Here is a 15,814-nt window from a genome sequence, read left to right on the forward strand (position 1 = left end):
AGGATTTGCCCGGAAACACGAAGCCCTCGGTATGACGCACCAAGGTTAACATAAAGGATGAGTGAGAGCAGCTCTGAAGGTTCGGAAGGGTGGTGCAGCTTCAGTGGGCTCCACTGCCAATGTTTGTAGCACGCACAAACACACACATGGTGTATGCACCGGCGATATTATGACTTTAGGGCGTCGAGGTAAACAGGAGTACGCGCTGCGAAATGCCACGTGCGTCTCCAAGGATTGTAACGTTGTGTAGCGATGGCCACACCACGTATCTCGGTCTCACTCGCACCTTGTGCAAAGGTACGTAATATACCCTTCTATCGCGAATTCACCGTGTGACCTCCGGCGATATAGAGGAAAAAAGCCGATTGATTAGCTGCTGAAAGAGATCATGTAATACTAAGAGACACAAAATTGCAATCTTAAGGTAAGTTTTAGCGACCGATCCCCATTATTGATCGAAAACAATTTTGCTGAACGTCTCAAGTTTTGAAATAATGTTCTTGCACGTGCCTACATGTGCCCGTAAATTAGACAGTCCGCGTTTTTTAAGTTAGCCAGACGAAGTGTGGCGCGACTTGGAGCAATTTGGCGTGTATAACGTTGAGGGCACGAAAGCACACTATGTGTTGTTGATACAAAGTGAAGATTGCGCACAAGCTGCGTTAGAGCCTCCAAGAGAAACAGTGACGTGTTCAGTGAAACTTCATCAGTTTACGATAATATAGCGTGCAGAAAATTGTAAAAACCTCGAAACGTACTACATTGATATGCTCATAACTTCACTCGAATCAAAGATATGTGTCTGAATTTCTCCGTTCCGATATGGTGCATTCATACGTCTTTCTTCGTAACTCGTCGCGCATGCAGGATGGTGTCACGTGGATGTTTCTGGCATCGGTAAATGTCTTTCTGCCTCGTAAAGCGCGGCACCCACCTATGGTAATGAAAAGCGACCCATCCCTTATACTCAAATTCCTGTGGCAACACAAGGCTCACAGAGAAGCAATAATAATGATAATAATAATATCTGGGGTTTAACGTCCCAAAACCACGATGTGATTATGAGAGACGCCGTAGTGAAGGGCTCCGGAAACTTCGACCACCTGGGGTTCTTTAACGTGCAACTAAATCTAAGTACACGGGACTCACACATTTTCGCCTCCATCGAAAGCACAGCCGCCGCGGCCGGGATTCGATCCCGCGACCTTCGGGTCAGCAGCCGAGCGCCGTAACCACTAGACCACCATGATGGGGCTCACGGAGAAGCAACTACGTCTACACGCGACAAATACGTTCCTCACCAACGCGCGGAGAAATGTGGAGCAAAGATGCCAATCGAGAGTGACTACAAAGAAAAAAATGCACTCTGTGCGTGGTCCCTCGTGATTTCAGTTGACCAATAGCGACGTGGCGTCAGCCTCAGAAAGGACGGATGAGGGAGAAAAGAAAGGAGGCACGAATTTTTCAGAGTACGGTGCTACTTTACGAAGTTTCAGGGGCATTTCAGGCAACGGCAAACAGAGGGAGATGATAAAATGGCGCTCGCAAAGGCGATTCAGCGAGGAATTGTGACCACGGTTGCGTCAGCGTCCTGGAACTGCCACCTTACTAGAGTAATGATCAACTGGTATGACATCGCAACGCTATTCAGTGAAATGTCAAGTAGTTTCAGGCAAAGCATATTCGATATAATTATTAATTAGAGAGCAGTCCACGCAACAACTTAATGGCGAGCAAAGCGGCTGTTGCAAACGGAAGACGCTGGTGGATGGCATATTCAGGAAAAAGAATATGAGGCAGTCATGCGCTTGATTCCCATTTATTTGAAAGTGTTTATCTCTAAATCAACATGTCATCATTTTCATTACGAAGGATTTTGTGTAATGTTCGCGTCAATGGTCTCCTCCAGTTCTGATGCATATCTGCCGCGCCCTGGGTGCGTTACTAGTTTTCGTTCTCAGCAGCAGCCGCCGCCGCAGCAGCTTCGGCCTCTTTCTTTTGCTCTACCTTCTCCTTGAGGCTTTGCAGTCGTGTTAGCAACTTCTCGTACTGCGCGGTACTGATCAGCTTCGAGCCCGTCTGGAGCCGCGTCTTGATGGCATCTTCGTACTTGCTGTATGATTCCAGGAACGAGTCGAGTATGACCTTCCTGAAGGCTGGCGGGCATTTGGCGTCCTCCTTGAGAGCAGCATCCACTTGGTCGCACACGGCCACGCGGATCGTTTCATACTGGACGTAGTCGACGGAATACATATTGTCGCTCACCAACGACTGAATAGAGACCAGCGTGCTCGACAGTGACTGGGCGGGGCTCCAGTCACACGGTCCACCATCGGTGCCTAGAGTGGACACGCAGACCTTCCCGCAGTTGTAGAGGTGTAAGTGAAAGCTAACTCGGCCTCCGTCCGTGGTAAGGAACCGTACGCGGGGAGGGCTGAGCGGGTAGTTAGGCGGGAACTTGAGGAAGAACTGGAAGAAGCCACCTTCGTACGGGGAACCGGGCGCTCCGAGCATGAGAACGTGGACTTGGGTAACGTCACTCTCTTCGGGCGAGATGAAGAGTCTTGGTGGAGGCTGGGCGTTGAATTCGGCGATGTCCTTCTTGACTCTGAGCAGGCACTGGGGGGTCGGCTCCTCGTTCAGGTAATTCATCGGGTCCCAGTTGCTCATCTTCGCCTCAGAAGGATTTCAGGGGACGGACTGAGGTGACCGAGTAATTTTCAGAGACCCCAGTACATGGATGATTCTTGCCGTTCCCGCCCGGCGACGGAGCACCGTGACCACCTGGAACACTATGTGGTCGGCTCGCTCGTGGTGTTTTGGCTAAACCCACTATACGCGGAATGTTCAATGAATTAGGCATAAATAAAAATAAGAAATCTGAAAAGAAATATTCCTAATACAAAAATCATAATAAAGTAATTATACTGTTCCCTAATTATTGATCACATTAAAATAGTTTAATCCAGCAACGTGTGACAGCTGCTTCTATTTGTCTTCTTCATCTTCGACAGCGTGGCATTTGGAACGCTTTAAATCATGCACTGAAAAAAACTAGGCAGATCCCAGGCGTTGTGGAAATTAGTTTCACGCAAAGCAGTGAGTACTTCTATGCTGTATTTTATGGCTTTGAGCCAAGCGTTATGAGGCGGTTGGAGGAGGTTTTGTAAGTGTAGTAGCTATGTTCACATCGTGGGCTTACCAGGCACGTTGACAACACTGGCGTTTGAAGGGTAACTTATGGCGTGACGTAACGTCAGCCCTCATGTTAGAGTACATACGTCAGTATTATTGAAACAAGGTGTACTTTATGATGCAATGATGGGAATATCATACGTAACTTTCGTCAGTGTATTCCTGCGGGGTCGAGCAATGCTTCAATATAAATCATAGGAATACAAATGCAATGTTAGTTAGACAGCTATAAAAGCAGAGCCAACAATGGAACCCCAGACGTTAACCTGATATGACGCCTGTATCGTAGGAGTACATATGTAATGTTTATTGCTTTCTAGTAAAATTAGATAGCCAGCACTACAACCGCAATCGGCGTTGTATCGACATTACGCCTGCATAGGCTTTGTTCCAAACCACTATAGAACTGGTGTGGTTCTGTAGTAGAATAACTGAGTGCCACGCAGACTGCTTGGGTTCGATTCCTGCTGGGATCCTTATTTTTAATCTTTCCATTCCTCCGGTCAACGCTGTCAATGTCGGTTATTCTTAATGTTCTCGCATTTAAATTACCAGTGTCTGTTCTCGCCGTTCCTAGGTAGATATAAACTGTCAATCGCCTGTGGCGCATACCCGTACACCACGGCCCGTGGTAAACGGGTATGGGCCGCACGTGTCTGGAGGAAAGGGTTCGACGACGTACGCGACAGGTTTTAAATGCGAAGCATTTCTTAGCGAACCTTTGGCACTTTGAGCGTTTCTATCTATCTATCTATCTATCTATCTATCTATCTATATAGCCGCCTCCGTCTGGGAGCTCTCATGATCGCCTCCTTAACTTGGTGTAGACCAAAATTGGCATGGGAGGGTAAGAGGATTTGACGACTATGATTGTCGGGTCATGACATGTACGTGAAAATCCAGTCGCGTACGTCGTCAAACCCTTTCCACTATACACGTGTGGCACATACCGGTTTAGCAAGGGCCGCGGTGTACGGGTATGCGCCACAGGTGATTGACAGTTTATATCTACCCAGGAACGGCGAGAACAGACGCTGGTAACTTAAATGCTAGAGCGCTAAGGAAAACAAACATCGACAGCGTTGACTCGACGAATGGAAAGAATAAAGATTAGGATCCCAACAGGAATCGAACCCAAGCATTCTGCGTGGCAGTCAGGTATTCTACCACTGAGCCACACCAGGTCTATAAATTGGTTTGGAAAAACAGCCTACGCAGGCGTAATATCGGTGTAACGTCAGTTGTTGTGGTGCATGCTATCTAATTTTACAAGAAAGCAATAAACACTACATGATACTTCTACGATGTGTACTCCTATGATACAGGCGTCATATCAGATTAACGTCCGTGGTTCCAGTGTTGGCTCCACTTTTATAGCAGTCTACTAAACATTACATTGGCATGCATATGATTCAGCAAGCTATATTAAAGCATTGCTCGACCCCGCAAAAATACATTAACGAAAGTTATATATGATATCCACATCACTGCACCGTGATGTGGATATCATATACATGCGGAGGAATACGGAGGAATACATCGTCGCACCGTAAAGTGCACTTAGTCCGCCAGAACGACGCAGTGTCCTCTTCATTTCTTACGAGGCTGGGCGATGGCCTCATGCTGACCGAGGATGATGCCAGATTCATTGGCAGCCACTTTGTAGACTAGGCTACGTAGGCCGCATACGCCCAGGTAGTCTACGAATACGACAAGCACCATCCACTGATGTTGGTCTACGTAGCACTATCCAGGCCTACAAGACTCGACGGCCTATACCTCACCAACGCGAAGGGTGGCTTCAGGTTCCGACAGGTCGCCGGCTCTATCGAGAGATAATTTGTCGACGAAATGACCGAGGCATCCACGAATTCCAACAGCTCGACTATACCACATACTTCACTACACATGGACCCCTCGTCACCAGGATCACGACCGGATCGTATAACAAGTCATGACCAGCTGCTGGTGCTCACTGATCACGGTGATGATGCCCTTATTCAAGAACTGTCAAGAACTTCTTCCACACATGCACACGAGTTCGTGAAACGTGCGTGCGTTCTCGGGACACGTATAAACACTACATATCAGCTTAGCGCTTCTGGTGTTGGTAATACCCACGTTGCCATGGGCAGCGTTACCCAACCGTAAACAACTGGTTATATAACACATATGCGGCTCGTCAACATATATGTGTGCGTATAAAATTTATACAAATCTTTAGCATCATTTTGTAACGTGTAGCTCCGTAAAAAAAATACGCCGCAGTCACCTTCCCGCCGCATGCTTCGCATAACATCGACTCCCACGGCACGTGGGATCTGCCGAATTTTTTCACGTTATTCATGCCATGACCCGAGAGTCATATCATTAGTCCAATCCTCTTACCCTCCCATGCAAATTTTGGTCTACACCAAGTTAAGGAAGCGATCATGAGAGCACCCAGACGTAGATAGATAGATAGATAGATAGATAGATAGATAGATAGATAGATAGATAGATAGATAGATAGATAGATAGATAGATAGATAGATAGATAGATAGATAGATAGATAGATAGATAGATAGATAGATAGATAGATAGATAGATAGAAACGCTGAAAGTGCCCAGGGTTTGCTAAGAAATGCTTTGCATTAAAAAACCTACTGGACGGGATGAATGGGGCTCTGTCGGATAGTTCGTTCGGGAGAGAATTGAGGGAACTTTGGAATATATTTGTCACGTGCTTATGCGCTTGCCGCTCAAGATTAAGAGCACGTGAAACGAAACGACATTCTTGTTGCCCGGATACTTCAAGTTTGTTTTAAGGAACATGACTCGGTGGTCACTCAATTTTTTTTTCTCATGACTCCACTTTGTGACTTGATGTCAGTGGTCACGCCCGTGACCACGGGAAGCTGGTAAAACCTATTTAGACAGCAACATCGGCAGTGGCCATTTGGGCTGAGGCGGTCACCTGCCAATTTGCGTTCACATAATTTTAGGCAAACGCCTCTCTTCGCGATGAGAAATTTCGGTTCATTCACCCAGCAATGAAGGGGCCCTGCAACACTTTGTCATATAATCATCGAATGACCTGATTAAAAGAGTTTATTGGGTCACAAATCGAGTGCCGCCTCTTTTTTTTTTTTTAATCCGTCAACTACGAGCGGAGTTACAGGGATTTGCCGCACGCTTTAAGCGTTTCTCTCTCCTTTCGTATCAGCGAGCGCACTGAAAGCTACACAGAGTGCTGATGAAAAGGGGGCAAGAAGCTACGACTGTTTGTCAGTGCGCGTCATGACCTGCAGCACTTTCTTTTTTATACTGCAGCTTGTAGGTGCCCGTTCCTGCTTTGAGCGAATGCGGAGCGAGGCGGAGGATGAAAGACGACGGTAGCGAGGAGAGCGTGAGGAAATGGCAAGACGACAGATTTCGCGGCGCCACCGCAGAACCGGCTGTTGTGGAACGCGCCCACGCGCTGCCTTCCGCGATCTCCCGGTTAGCGAAGGCAGTTGCGTTACGCTCCGTTTGCGGCGGTTGATGTGAAATGGACTGCACAAGATTGTCCGCGCCAGTCACACTACTCATAGCGTGGTATGCAACTGTACATATACATACATGCCTCTCTCAAACTGTTTGCCTCAACTTATTGCAAATTCAAAACTCCTAAACAGCTGCGCTGAGAATTCGCATTAAGTATTATTGTAATCGTTGACGAATTTTTTTATTGGAACGCGCGGCTTACATTGTGTGATCGCCAGCGACTGTGCGGGCTCGCGGCAGCATCTGCCACTGGTAGCGGTAATTATGCAGCTCACGAATCTCAATTCAACACAGTAATTCGGGCTAGTTTGTGGATGTTGAACTTGTGCACCTTAGAAAGCGGAACGGAAGTAACAGAGAAGAAGGAGACTGTTCTGTTAGCGTGTCTCTTTCTTGTTTGTGCGGGAGTTTCATCGCTCTTTCTTGTTTCTGCGGGCGTACCCACTGACATCAACTCGCAGATTCCAGTCATGAGAACAAAAATGACAGTTTCACTGCAGGGACGAGGCAATGAATGCGATAGCAACAAACTGTAATATTATACGAAGGCTGGCTGATAACTACTTTGCGTCCGACGTCGCGTAACTCAACAAAACTCTGGTGTGAGGGAATACGGCCGCTCCAGGAAGAGATGCTCTTTTAAGGGTATACGAGCCCTAAAAGGATGTACGAGCCGACCGCTTATACCTGCCAAAATAGCGCGCGTGCCAGCGATCGCGACCACGCCCTTAGAATCAAACATCACAGCTGCTGCTCGAGCGAACCACCCCCCCCCCCCCCCCCCCCCACCGCAGCCCTTTATGTTCGTTAAAGACGTTCGAGACGTTTCCTCTCTGCTTAATCATTCGTCGGCTCGACTAACCCGCGGAGGTATGCTATCGCATACGCCCTCCGCGCGACGGAAATGGGCCGGCTACTTCTCTGCTTCAGCCACGTTCATCACCCACGCTCACGCGCGTTTACCCGCGGGTAGAACATTCGATGAGCGGGGGCATGTTATGAGTTTGGACTTTATACGGAACATGACGGTGACGGCGACGACAAAACCCCGGCCAGAGTGTCCATGTGATTGCTATCGCAATAAAATTAACAATATATAGTGACCACCAAATCATATTTCTTCGAACAAACTTGCAGTATCCGTGCAACAAGCACGTCGTTTCGCTTCACGCGCTGTTAATCTTGGGTGCCAAACGCTTGAGCACCTGAAATATATATTTCAAACTTCCCTTAATTGTGTCCCGCAAGAAAGAGCTGACAGAGCAACATACATCACAACAAGTAGTGAATGTGTTTTATCGCGGTGTTAAAAGCTGTCATCGCTATTATTGCCAGGTTTTTCAGTTCATGATTCAAAGCGCTATAAATGTCACGTTCTCGAAGACAAAGAAAATAAATCGAAGCAGCTTTTACAGATTAAACAACAAACTATGTTAATATTATCCTTCATTAGTGAACAATATCATTACTTTACTATCTTTTTTATCTTCGGAATATTCCTTTCCAGACTTCTGATTTTTATTTATGCCCAATTCATGGAATATTCCGCGTATAGTGGGTTTAGCCAAAAACACCACCAGCAAGCCGACCAGATAGGATTCCAGGTGGTCACGGTGCTCCGCCGCCGGACGGGAACGGCGGGAATCATCCATCTACTGGGGCCTCTGCCGGTTTGCTCAATCACTCCCCTGAAATCCTTCGGAGACGAAGATGAACAACTGGGACCCGATGAATTACTTGAACGAGGAGCCGAGCCCCCAGTGCCTGCTCAGAGTCAAGAAGGACATTGCCGAATTCAACGCGCAGCCTCCGCCAAGACTGTTCATCTCGCCCGAAGAGAGCGACGTCACCCAAGTCCACGTTCTCATGCTCGGAGCGCCCGGTTCGCCGTACGAAGACGGCTTCTTCCAGTTCTTCCTCAAGTTCCCGCCTAACTACCCGCTCAGCCCTCCCCGCGTACGGTTCCTTACCACGGACGGAGGCCGAGTTAGCTTTCACGTACACCTCTACCCCGGCGGGAAAGTCTGTGTGACCACCTTGGGCACTGGAGGTGGACTGTGTGACTGGAGCCCCGCGCAGTCGCTGTCGAGCACGCTGATCTCTATACAGTCGCTGGTGGGTGACAACGCGTACGACTGCGTCAGGATCCAGTACGAGACGATCCGGGTGGCCGTGTGTGACCAAGTGGACGCGGCTCTCAGGGAGGACGCCAAGTGCCCGCCAGCCTTCAGGAAGATCATACTCGAGTAGTTCCTGGAGTCGTACAGCAAGTACGAAGATGCCATCAAGGCGCGGCTCCAGACGGGCTCGAAGCTCGTGTACACCCTGTTCAAGTCCAGCCTGATCAGTACCGCGCAGTACGAGAAGTTGCTAACACGACTGCAAAGCCTCAAGGAGAAGGTGGAGAAAAAGAAAGAGGCCGAAGCTGCCGATGCGGCGGCTGCTGCTGCTGCTGAGAATGAGAAAGAGAACTAGTAACGGCCCCCAGGCCACGGCAGGACTGCAGCAGAAGTGGAGGATACCGGCGACGCCGATATTACACAAAATCTACATAATGTAAATCATGATATGTGATGAAGCCAAAGAAATGTCTGTGTAAATTTAAGCACTCTCAAATAAATGAGAAACAAGTGCATAATTACCTTCTATTCTTTTTGCTGAATATGCCAACCACCAACGGCTTCTGTTTGCTACAGGTGATTTGCTCTTAGGTGGAGAGCTTTGTGATAGTTATAGCTATTGTTGGGTATTTTTCTAGTGAGGTTGAAGTTCGCCGACGCACGAAGGTCAGAAGTCCTTGGTAAATCACGCTTGAAAATCTCATGTCTATCTTCTCGCTTTATTTGCCGTTGCCTTCACGCAGAAATAAATGTCTATCAACTGGCCCGATTTGCTGGGCTTCACTGCTTAATGCGTCGGATCAAATATCCTAGATATGCACGAGCAAGATGATTCGATGGCCTGTTCTTCAACCACACTATGGTCAGGCAGAATTTTATGTGGGTATTTTTACACTCCCTGCCCCCTTGGACCATTAAGAAGGCGTCGATGGGGCTCTGCTGCTGTGGCGGCTTTTGCCTTCTTGGAGAGATCGCAGAGGAGGCCCCACGAGTTGTATAGTATTAGCACTATTGATGCTTCAGTTTGGCGTTAGATACAGGTCACTTAAATCCGGAACGGCCGGTTGTATGACCTGCATAAATTGGCGAAAAGAGGTACCAGCGGAAATCATATGACTACGTGCTCCGCAGTGGAAAACTTCCCGCGACTTTGCGGGTACGCAGTTCGAAAATGTTCACAGTTAGAACATAAAGGACTATTTTATGACGTGCACTATAAGGTATTAACAAATTATACTGTACAATGGTTTATGGACCGCATTTTTGCTTGCAACAAGGCACTGCAATATCGAAACTGCACAATGGGTCAAAAAGCGATGTTTCTGAACTTTACCACAATTCTAGCACGTAGGCCAAATACCAATAGACAAATTTCTACTACTGTCTACGTGCTTCTGGAAAGGATCTGCATTACATCGACTCCTACACAGTACATGGGATCTGCTGGATTGTTTTCAAAGACCATCGTGTCACGTGTTACGAATTTACGGACGGACTGGCAGATCACCTGACTCAGTCACCACCTAAGACTAATTATTATGATCTCCATGGCAGCAAAAGAACAAACGTGCCGAAGGCGCGACAAGCGCTTGGTGCGTGCAGTTACATGGGAATATGGGTGAGCGTTGTGTGCACATGGAATGTGCTCTGCTTTACAGTTTTCCTCATTTCTCTGTGCAGAACGGTGCGTGCGCTACTCGACGAGCCGCGTTTCCGGCGGACACGCAGGCGACATGTGCGCCAATGCTAGAGGATTTCCAAATCTACCAACCCAGGCGCATGACGTTGACTAATAATTCAATGCGGAATGCACAGCGCTGCTACTGGATGTACGCTGCGTGGCAAAAAAACAAGGACAGACAGAGAGGGAGAAAATGGTAGCTCCGTAGCCGCGTCGAAATTCGCCTCAATATATGCGGCGTTGCATCATATGTCCCTCAAGGTTTGCTTCATGACCGACTACATATATTATGCAGTCCGCGGCAACAAAAATGCTACGCACGTAAAGAAATGGCTCGGAGGATACAAGACACCACCCTTCGCTTTTTGCGCTGCATTCCGTCACTCGACGAAACGCTGCTCTGCAAATGATATTAACTCTGTCTATGCTACAATAACAGCAGGCCAGGTATTCTACGTGGTAGCACTTTTTCTTTTGGCTCGAGTCTCACTGGCTCAGAGCACAACGAGCATTCCCCAGCGGTAATCGTCCCGTGTCAGCTATGCCAAGCGCTGGCAATGCAGGGGAAGTTCGAAAGGACGTTGTCTACTTGTCGGTGCTACGAGGTGCGTTGGCCCGTGGCTTTGCCAGTATCCCAGCTTCCGTAAAGTTCAACCTGTTCAGAGCCCAACGTGAGCCCACAGTGCAGACCGGGCCTTCTGGGAGCATTGCGTGACTTTCTAAAGCCGGAACCTTGAACGAACAGACGTGACTGGCTTTGTGTTAAGAAGAAGCTCTTGAACGGACATATAATCCACTAAGTTGGACAAAATGCAGCTAGCTCGTTAGGCAGTTTGGTACGCATCTGAAGAACGTAAACAATGCGGACGAAAGGGCACCGTGAAGCAGAAGACGTTGACAAACGTTGAACCACAGTTGCTCTTTTGAATTTGATTGTGCAACAACAAACTCCAAAAAGAAATTCCGGCAGACCCCACGCATTATGGTTATCGATTTCAGGCGAAGCAGTCAACGAATGCTGACCATTCAGCCTATGCCGCTTGTTTGACAGCGAAGCTGGTTAAGCCGGCCATAAAATGTCGATCCTGTCGCAAGACCATCATCATCATCATGATCGGGTATCTTCCACCGGATTTGGGCAAATGCTACTGCTCACCGCTACGCCTGGCCTGCAATAACTTTGATGAGTGAGAGAACAAGTACAGAGAGAGAGAGAGAGAGAGAAAGAGAGCAACAAACAGAGAGACGGAAAGAAAGATATAAAGAAAGAGATGGAGAAACATTCTTGCCGAAAAAAAATTAGCCATGAGGCGGGATTCGAATCCGCGTACCCTCGATCGAAAGGCGAACGTCCTGACCACAAGGCTATCGAGGCACACTGGAAGAGCATAGCGCAGACCATAGCAGAGACTTGTATAGTGAAGGAACAGAGTGCAACCTCCGCTCTATAGTGCATTGCCTGGCTGCGCCCGATCGGTTCCAGAGAGTCATGGGGCGTCTTAAGAAAGTGCGTACTCCCGAAGAGGAAGCTGCGCATTTCGAACCTAGACTTGGTTGACGGGGAGTACGAGCGACGACGGGCCTCTGCTTCGCGGTGCTAAGCCTTGCGCGACTAAAACAAACTCAAAACTTTTTCTGTTTTTTTTTTTATACAAGATTTACGAGGTGAATCCACATCGTTGTGTAAATTGAGTAGTTGTGGGTGTATCGAGCTCTTACCAGGCACGTCGAGTTGACAGGCGCCTATACTGTAGCTCATGGTCCGTTGTAGGAACAGTACTGCCGTTAGAGCATATACGTCCGGTTTCACGAAACGAAGTGCAGGCGACGGTTACATTCCATGCGTTTTATAGGGTAGCGGTCCTTGGCATATGAGGGTCGATCAGCGCTTGGCTATAGATGGCTTAGTCATAGTAAGTACATAGCTAATGTTCATTACGTTGTTATCAAAGCAGTTAGCCAATACCAACCACAAAACGTTGCCCCGACAAGACCGTTGTGTAGCGTATTTCTGTGGAGCAGCTTCAAGCACTGATATGGCTTTCTGGTGGGATACTAGACTGCCGCGCAGAATACCAGCTTTGATTCAGGATAATGCCTTACAGGTGTTTAGCAGGTACGACGGCTCTCCGCAGAATGACGCAAAATTGCACGGCCGCTGCTTCCCTACTTCATAAAAATTATGATGATTATAGCGTAGTGGGTTCCTCACAAGTGCACTTCTATTTAATTGGTCGCCAAAGAAGCGCATAAGGCTCCCATGATCCATTTCTCCAAGGTCTCATTAAAGTTAATTCCCTCTCTTTCTCTCTCTATCTCTTTTTCACGTTAACGTATGTTATAAAGCATGGTAGGAGAATGAAATAACGACCGGGCGTCACACAATGAGAATTAAGTAACTAGTGGGTCGTTTAAGTATTCTAACACATTCCAAAGGCTGAGCCGTAATTCTTCATCGTCATCAGCCGTCGCATCAAGAAACTGCACATATTGCCTTACAGATGGTACATCGCTTTCCCGCAGAATGAAGAGTGCTTCCCAACTTCACAAAAATTAAGATTTGTGGAGTAGTGGGTACGTTTCTAGTGTACTTGTATTAGTAGCCACAAGATAGTTTATAACCTGCTCTAGAAAGGCCGCTCTTCGAGCTTTCGCTGTGACAGTGCTGCGCTTTCCGCGCAGGCCTGGCATTTTTTTTTTCAAAAAAAAACTTGCTACCAGACGCTGCCTGTGTCGGCGTTGTCTCTCGTGGGCGAGGACGCGTTGTCGTTCCTCGCAAGCTGATAGGTCAGCGTTCATCGCAGGGAGAGCGTTTCCATAGTCAACGCGCGCCGTTCGCTCTCTCTCGCCCAACGGCGAACGCTGAGGCGATGGCGCCCTCTCTTGCGCTCACGCAAATGAAACGGACACGACGATACTCGCAAGCGTGTCAGGCCGATGCACGCCACGACAGCAGACGACGATGCACCGCCGACTAGCCGAGACCCAAGGTACTTCGTCCGTAATATTGAGGCAGTTCCGCATTAGTGGTGCCAAGCCTAAAGAAACAGCGGAGCTAGAAAGTATGGCCTTTTTCTTTCTTTAGTTTTAGCTTTCTTTCACCTCTTTCGTTCAGTTTCTTTGTTTTTAGATGCGAAAGCATCTTATGCTCGGGGCAGTGTGCGCTCTGCGGCGTCCGCACCCATACTGTGCATGCACCAACCCTCCCACCCCTCCTCCCTTGAGCGCGAGAAGGTGGGGTGGAGGTGGTGACGTAGGCGCTGCCTCTGCTTGGTTTCTCCTCTCCCGTTTCTTTCTCTCCGCCACAGCTGTGCGCGGCGCGCGCTCACTCCCGTTGCACTCGCCCTCGCAGCGCTGAATGTAAACGGCAACGCCGGCAAGCGAATCTCGAGGCTTCGAAAGTGCGCGTTCGCTGTGCTTCCGTCCTTCTCCCTCTGTGCAACGGTGTGCAAAATGCCATGAACAACGTCAACGTCGGCACTAGTTGCAGAGGCAGCGCCACCGCCGCGGAGCAGAGGAAGGCTCGGGAAGCCGAACGCAAATGTCAGCGTCGGCAAGCGGTAATTCAAACGCCTCGACAACCACCGTCTCATAAGTCACATAAGAGAAACGGAAATTGGATGCGCACCCCTCGCGATGCTTTCGCATCCCACCATGGTTGCCTGTACTTGGACATGATGTGCAATTTTTCTATCGAAAAGCAAAATCCATTTATTTATACTCAATCCTAGCATGAAGAAGAGGACGAATAGTGTGCGCGCCGGCCGAGTGATTGCGTTGCACGGGCTAGGCGCATAAGTAGAGGCCATTCATTTCCTGGTCACGCGAAGCAGCGTAACGAACAGTTTAAACAGCTTGACTGTTAAAACTAGAGATTTCGATTATACAATATTAGCTAAAGCTGCTCGAAATAAATAGTTACCATGAATTGACACATCTTCAGGAAGGTGGTTGCATTCTGTGGACGATCGCAGAATAAATTACCAAAAGAAGGTTTTAGTGTTCCACGTCTCGAAACCAGCCTGATAGCGATGGTCGGTTCATTGCGATATGCACTGTGATTGAGAAATGAGTTCGTTGGGCTATGTTACATGACGCTACAGCGCCGGATATGGAATCCTACGTGCCATTTTGCGACGAGAAGATAGTGACGTTAGTGAAACATTGTTTTTTATGGCAGATATACTTACAGTACGATTGCAGCTACAGAACATGAAGCGAGCTGAATCATCTTGAACGAGTTCTAATGAACTAATTAGTTTGTCTAACACACAAAATTTTGTTTCGAAGCGTTGAATTATGGCCGTTTGCGTTTACACAGTGAGTACGAATAGACAGGAAGCATTCAACTCACTCGAGAATGTTAGTTTCAGGATTTATCAGAGTTAGTGTATATAGTAAATGTATATGAGCGACCTTATCGAATGTGTTAGGGAAGTCATAGAAAATGCAATCGACAAATGATTAAGAATGAAGAATACGATGTAATTTATGAGTAAAGGTTGCAAGCTGATTCAGATGAGATTTTTTTAATGTCCATGCTGGGCAGGGGCGAAAAATGCATCAGAATAGAGAAGGTTAACATGAGGCTTGGCAATGAATGATATGTTTGAGGAATTTACAGCTAGTACTTAAAAGTGAGAAGAGACAATAATTACTTGTTCAATTTTTGTTACCTGATTAGTTTTTGTGCAGACACCAGGATTAATCTAATTATAGGTAAATAAGTCGGAATAAGCAATTAGCGAAGATCAATTCTTCTTTGCCCAGTGCACAGATTCTGGTTGCAATATATTGCACCTCAATGCCATGGAACATTGTTGCTTTGTCAGCCGCCTTGGTTACTCCTTTTCTGAAACACAGTTTGATTTCGTTATAATATTATCATTTTCTAACTTACTGTTTTTGTTATATTTGCAAAACTTGTTTAAGTTGTCCTTTTTTTCCTTTTTTACTACTGCTCAATTGGTGGGCAATCTCCATATATTGGGCTTCGCCAAAACTCTATGACCCAGTCAGTCGATTAGTAGCACTTCATATCGAGAATTTGCAGTTTAATTTAGTTTCATAGGTATTTACCTTATAGACCCTGCCGCTCAGTCGTTAGTTCATCCCCCTTTGTGAGTGACTGCCATCAGGAAGATGATATCATCATCAACATCATCATCCGCAGTTTCAAGTGGTCGGGGCGCTCCGCCGTCAGAAGGGATCGGTGGGACAGTTCAGGTACGGGAATACCCGTAGGTTCCCCGGTCACCTCTGCCCATCTCCTGAAATCCTTCACAGAGGTAG

The 15,814-nt window shown here is 47.6% G+C and overlaps 2 protein-coding genes across 2 annotated transcripts; one reads left to right on the forward strand and one right to left on the reverse strand.

Annotated features, from left to right (window-relative positions):
- Positions 1-1,944: 1,944 nt before the first annotated feature.
- LOC119391315 (ubiquitin-conjugating enzyme E2 Z) lies at positions 1,945-2,670 on the reverse strand. The gene has a single exon (XM_037658997.1). The coding sequence runs from the start codon at positions 2,668-2,670 to the stop codon at positions 1,945-1,947; it is 726 nt and encodes a 241-aa protein (XP_037514925.1).
- Positions 2,671-8,431: 5,761 nt separating this feature from the next.
- Positions 8,432-9,196, forward strand: LOC119391316 (ubiquitin-conjugating enzyme E2 Z). The gene is made up of 2 exons (XM_037658998.1): positions 8,432-8,893; positions 8,972-9,196. Exons 1-2 carry the CDS (start codon positions 8,432-8,434, stop codon positions 9,194-9,196), a joined length of 687 nt encoding a protein of 228 aa, XP_037514926.1.
- The last annotated feature ends 6,618 nt before the right edge of the window (positions 9,197-15,814 follow it).

Source organism: Rhipicephalus sanguineus, chromosome 4 (genome assembly GCF_013339695.2).
Source record: "Rhipicephalus sanguineus isolate Rsan-2018 chromosome 4, BIME_Rsan_1.4, whole genome shotgun sequence".
NCBI classification, from domain to species: Eukaryota; Metazoa; Arthropoda; class Arachnida; order Ixodida; family Ixodidae; genus Rhipicephalus; species Rhipicephalus sanguineus.

Bases quoted from the DNA above. Each gene is read 5' to 3' on its own strand.
- LOC119391315 (XM_037658997.1), bottom strand. From the start codon at position 2,670: ATGAGCAACTGGGACCCGATGAATTACCTGAACGAGGAGCCGACCCCC.
- LOC119391316 (XM_037658998.1), top strand. From the start codon at position 8,432: ATGAACAACTGGGACCCGATGAATTACTTGAACGAGGAGCCGAGCCCC. The intron at 8,894-8,971 runs GTGTGTGACCAA...ATACTCGAGTAG, and splicing joins ACGAGACGATCCGGGTGGCC to TTCCTGGAGTCGTACAGCAA.